The sequence below is a fragment of the Adiantum capillus-veneris genome, chromosome 5, assembly GCF_014529385.1.
Source record: "Adiantum capillus-veneris isolate H3 chromosome 5, ASM1452938v2, whole genome shotgun sequence".
Taxonomy (NCBI): Eukaryota; Viridiplantae; Streptophyta; class Polypodiopsida; order Polypodiales; family Pteridaceae; genus Adiantum; species Adiantum capillus-veneris.
Window position 1 is genome coordinate 2,894,688 of NC_140935.1, and position 5,287 is coordinate 2,899,974.

The 5,287-nt window shown below is 42.9% G+C and overlaps 1 protein-coding gene across 2 annotated transcripts; it reads left to right on the forward strand.

The window, feature by feature from the left end:
• Window positions 1-386: 386 nt before the first annotated feature.
• Window positions 387-3,984, forward strand: LOC147456787 (UDP-galactose transporter 1-like). 2 transcript variants are annotated; one of them, XM_086511920.1, is made up of 6 exons: window positions 387-879; window positions 2,177-2,330; window positions 2,464-2,713; window positions 2,807-3,014; window positions 3,143-3,374; window positions 3,454-3,984. In XM_086511920.1, the coding sequence occupies exons 2-6, from the start codon at window positions 2,220-2,222 to the stop codon at window positions 3,646-3,648; spliced, it is 996 nt and encodes a 331-aa protein (XP_086368046.1). In that variant the 5' UTR covers window positions 387-879; window positions 2,177-2,219; the 3' UTR covers window positions 3,649-3,984. The 2 variants fall into 2 exon arrangements, with proteins under 2 accessions (XP_086368046.1, XP_086368047.1); XM_086511921.1 differs by lacking the exon at window positions 387-879 and adding an exon at window positions 1,027-1,177.
• Window positions 3,985-5,287: the final 1,303 nt, after the last annotated feature.

Here is a 5,287-nt window from a genome sequence, read left to right on the forward strand (position 1 = left end):
AGTTCGCATGCATGCGCACGCACGCACACACACACACACAATCATACTAGCTCAAACTTTGCATAGCGTGACTGATTGCAAAGATTAAACTTTGCACCTCACGACTCACCCGCGCACACACCTTGTTTGCGTGAAAGTGTAGTCTGCCCTAAGAGCCTGGGTGCATAGTCGTGGTGGTTCTTCTTGTGCACTTTTTTGGTGTACTAGGGGAACTGCCTAGAGTGCCCAAGCTGACTCCTAAATCAAAAACAAAAACTGATTGCCTGAAAGTGTAGTAGGCTAGGATAAAGCAAAATGGCTGGTTTAAGTCCACACACATGCACACACTACTATCCCTATTACACGTTCTCCTTTTTTTTTGCTTCCCTAGGCGAGTCTTGTTTCTAAGGTTTTGGAGAGACGACCGAGGTCGGATCCAACACAATTTTACCGCTTTCTCGTGTGTGTTATAGCAGAGATCGCTAGCCTGCCTGCGCGCGCATACCTCCCTTAAAACTAACCTCTCCCAACGCTCGCCCACCCACACACACACACATAAGTGTACACATTCTCTCTCTCTCTCTCTCTCTCTCTCTCTCTCTCTCTCACACACACACACGCGCACACACACACACCCTCTCTCTGTCTCTCCCTCTCCTACCACCCCCTTTCCCCCGCAGTGCAAATTTTGCCGCTGCTGGCTTGCTCACCTTCTCGACCTGCTGCGCGAGTACATTCGCACATAAGTACCGAGGCTTGCCTTACCATTGTTTGTGGGCTGTCGAGAATTTGCAGTAAGGAGTTTGATCGTGTAATCCGCGTCTTCTGCGGGACAGGGCTTGGGCTGGGGCATTGTCGGCTAGAGCTGAACTTCTGCTCAAGAAGTATCTGATCTACCAGGTTCTCTCTCTCTCTCTCTCTCTCTCTCTCTCTCTCTCTCTCTCTGTGTGTGTGTGAGAGAGAGAGAGAGAGAAAGAACGCAGCTTTCACTACGTTCTTGTCAGAGTCCGTTTGCTTTTTGCGTTTTTATTTGCGCTTGTATATTGTCTTTGGCTCTTCTAGGTGCTTTACTTTGTCCGAAAGAGAGAGAAAAGGCAGCTTAAGACTCCAAAGAGTTTCTTTTTGAATCGAGTTTATCTTCTTGATGAGAATTGTCATCGCTGCTCTTTCTGCCTCTTTCTCGGAACATACTGATTTTGTAAGATCTCAATCACTGCTCTGCGTATCTTGTCTCTGTTGTGAGTGTGTGTGCATGTGTGCACACGTGCACTTCCTTTGATGTGGTCTTGGTATTGTCAGTCAATGGAAAACCTGTTTCACCATTGTCATTGTATCTTTCAGTACATAGAGTGCTTGGCATCACCTAACCATGAAACAATCAGTAAATCACCATATTTTGTTATTGAATCTTTCAGTACATTGACAATATAGCTTGTCTCAACGCGCCCTTTTACCGAAAACAAAAACACCTTCATCAGAGCACTGTCCGACCAAATTATTGTGATCATCTCCTGCATTACACCAGGGATATTCAATTTTAATTTGTTGCGATGCATCGAAGCTTCCAATATGATCGCAATGTACCTTATTATCTGCACACAGGAAAGGTGCCACACTTATTTTGCCTTGTCCTCAAGTGGTACGGCGGCCATATAAGTCAAAACCAGAGCACCTCCTTACTTGGCAGCGAGCTTTGCCTATTGATTGTCAGAAGCTCGTAATTGGTGACAAACATGTGTTTTTCCTACTTGACTCAGCATCTAGCTCTTTGGGATCATCCAGGAACCTTTGGGCAATCTTGCAAGCAATGCAAGGAGAGTCGATTAATCATTATCCCTTGTACGATAAACTAAGATAGACCGCTGCATATTGGGGTGACATAAGAGATGGATGCCACAATCTTTTATCATTGCTGTTCTCATGAATGGCTTTTGATGTGTCTCACAAACTTCATGTGGCTGACTGTTTAGAGGATGATTTTTTGGATATCCATGGGTGTTGCAATGCCCACACAGGGTTTTGTGCCGGAGTGCAAGTTTAAGCAACTTGTGGTTTGCGGTTTGAAAGGGATTGACAAGCAAGCAAGTTTAAGATTTCTCTTGTGTGGTAAATTGAAGGTGTCTAGGTGGATTTTGGTTGTTTGTTCTAGGATTACTAGTTAACCTATATACAGATGGCTCATATTAGCTTTGTGCAGGTATATGAGACGATGGTAATCAGCTAACTCTTATCCCATCAAGATGGAAGAGAAGCCAGTGAACGGGTCTGGGAGTATGGGTGCCATTGCCGCTGTGTTCCAGTGGTGGTGTTTTAATGTCATTGTTATTGTGATGAACAAGTGGATATTTCAGGTTTGTAATTATGGATTCAGACACTAGTGCCATTGCAATATGTCAAGACACACACACATACAGCATACATCTTTTCGTACTTTTGAACTTCTTTGTGGTTGCTGATTGACCATTCTTTGTTTACATTATGCAGAAGCTGGACTTCAAATTTCCTCTTACTGTCTCTACTATACATTTCATCTGCTCTGCACTTGGCGCTTATATTGCCATCAAGGTTCTGAAGCTCAAGCAGCTGATTGAGGTTAACCCGGCAGATCGATGGAGCCGGATTTTTCCCATGTCCTGCGTCTTCTGTCTAAATATTGTTCTTGGGAATGTGAGCTTACGCTACATTCCAGTCTCATTCATGCAGACAATCAAGTCCTTGACTCCAGCGACAACAGGTGTCATTGAATTTTTAGTTCTTGTTTGGTTTGCCTTTTTCATTGATCTTTTATGAATGGTGTGGCGTAAAGGACAAATATCTTTGAATGCAGTGGTTTTGCAGTGGCTTGTTTGGAACAAGAAATTTGATCGTCGTGTCTGGTTATCATTAATTCCTGTGGTGGGTGGTATCATGTTGACGTCTATCACAGAGACTAGCTTCAACACTTTTGGGTTCCTTGCAGCATTTTTTGGCTGTGTTGTCACCTCAACCAAGACGATTCTTGCGGAGTCCCTGCTGCATGGGTATAATTTTGATAGGTAAGCCCTGTTGGATGCATGCGTTTTTTTGTGCTACAATCGTTTTTGTGTCTGGTTTAGTAAATTGGACAATGTGCAGTGGTAATCATGTCCTCAACAAATTTGCCCTCTTGTTTTTGTCTCTGCAGCATCAACACTGTCTATTACATGGCGCCATTTGCGACCATGATACTCTCCTTGCCAGCTCTCATTTTAGAAGGCGGCGGTGTTGTGGGATGGATGGCCACACACGATTCTCCTCTTCAGACATGGTTGATTGTCTTCCTCTCAGGAATTTGTGCATTTTGTCTGAATTTCTCGATCTTCTATGTGATCAAGACCACCACAGCGGTTACCTTCAATGTTGCAGGCAACATGAAGGCATGTATCTATTTGATTTTATTCATGTTGTTTAGAGTATGCTAATCTGGTTATTGACATTGTAACCATAACTATACAGGTTGCGGTGGCGATTATCATTTCCTGGCTTATTTTCCGCAACCCTATTCCTGTTTTGAATGCTCTTGGTTGCTCCATTACGCTACTTGGGTGCACATTCTATGGTTACGTGAGGCACAAGCTTTCAGAAGAAGCAAAGGCTATCAGTTATCAGGCCCTCGAAAAAAGTGAATTTCCTCTCAGCAACAAAGTCTAATGATGAGAACAAAAATTACTACTAATTATTTTTTAGTTCCTATACTTGTGTGTTCATAGGGCTGTGAATTTCTGGGCTTTTTGTTCAGGTAAATGGGCCATATAGGAGTGTAATATTGAGGAAAGGTTCTTCCTATTGGATGAGCACTGAAGCCGGTTATGTATGCGATCTGTAAGTGCCATTCGTGAATGAGTGAAGGTGGCAAGTGAAAGGTGTCAGTCATCACAAAGTTGTATGTTGACAGATTTTGCTTGTTGCCTTCAGGGCATGAGATTTTGGTCAGATGTAAGATATACTAGTCACAATGATCATGGTTGTCATATGAACACTTCTACCTGCTGTTCTTGTGCCCATTGCTTCATTTCTACCACTCCTGTGTCTTAAAGTTAAAAAGACTCGGGTCGTCCAGATTTGTTTTGGAGCCTTTGTAGCCTTCTTTCCTGTTTTTTTACCACTCATGTGTCTTTAAGTTCAAAAGACTCGTGTCGTCCAGATTTGTTTTGGAGCTTTTGTAGCCTTCTTTCCTGGCTTCTTCGTCACTGTCATGATATTTTCCTTTAATGACGGTACTTGTGTATGAGAATCTGAACTAACGAATCTCACCATGTATCCATCAATCTCTTACATTGAGTCCTAATGACATTATTTGACAGAGAGTTGAGGATCATGAGATGTTGGAGCTTCTTGTTTTATCAACTTTAAGCAGCATCTTTAGGTTGTTTCCTTCTAAGAGATTGTCCCCAGCATCGTCCTTGAGTAGACCTCCCTGTGCAATGAGCTGAATCAATCGGCACTTCTCTTTTGAACTAGGTGCCATTAGGGCTGACTCAATCATCACAGTTGAATACCTTTCGCTCACTACTCCACCGTCAAACAACCAAATGTTATGACAAATTCAATGAATTGACAATGCTTCATCTAAAGATGAAAACTCTCTCTTAATTTCATGTAGGGGACTTGTATCGATCACCGAAAGCATGTACATGGGCAGATAAATCACCATGAGCAAGTTCTTGAGAGAAATCTCTCTCTCTCTCTCTCTCTCTCTCTCTCTCTCTCTCTCTCTCTCTCTCTCTCTTTGTGTGTGTGTGTGTGTGTGTGTGTGTGTGTGTTTGATCGAAACATGATGGGATGTGCATGTGTTTTTATTTAAATGTGCTGAGTCTGAAGTTGGGTTACAGAACAGATCATATTCATCTTTGTCAGCATATCCCATTTTAAGGTGCCACAAGTGCTCTACATGAGGATGAGCTACATGCCACAATGGTGCACCTAGACCTATATTCTTCAATCACTATGCTGCCTCTTTAGTAGGTAGCCTGGCTACCATGTTTTTTGCCTTCATATACTTTGGCATCGTCAGTTGTGGGTGTAAGCTCATAGTGATCTTGTATGGTGAGAGAGAGAGAGAGAGAGAGAGAGAGAGAGAGATTTGTTAAAGTCTTCTACAAGTCAAAGTCTGCCTATACATGTATGTGTCCTCTGTTATCTCCTTGAAAAAGGACAAAAGTGCAGAAAGTATCGTAATATAGACCGGCATGGGGGTGTGTACATGTGTATCAGGGCCAAGGGGGATGCAGCTCTAGCTCTAATGGATGTGGGACTATGTATTAAGGGGAGTACACTCATGATGTACCAT

Bases quoted from the DNA above. Each gene is read 5' to 3' on its own strand.
- LOC147456787 (XM_086511920.1), top strand. From the start codon at position 2,220: ATGGAAGAGAAGCCAGTGAACGGGTCTGGGAGTATGGGTGCCATTGCC. The intron at 2,714-2,806 runs GTGTCATTGAAT...CTTTGAATGCAG, and splicing joins CTTGACTCCAGCGACAACAG to TGGTTTTGCAGTGGCTTGTT. The intron at 3,015-3,142 runs GTAAGCCCTGTT...TTGTCTCTGCAG, and splicing joins CATGGGTATAATTTTGATAG to CATCAACACTGTCTATTACA.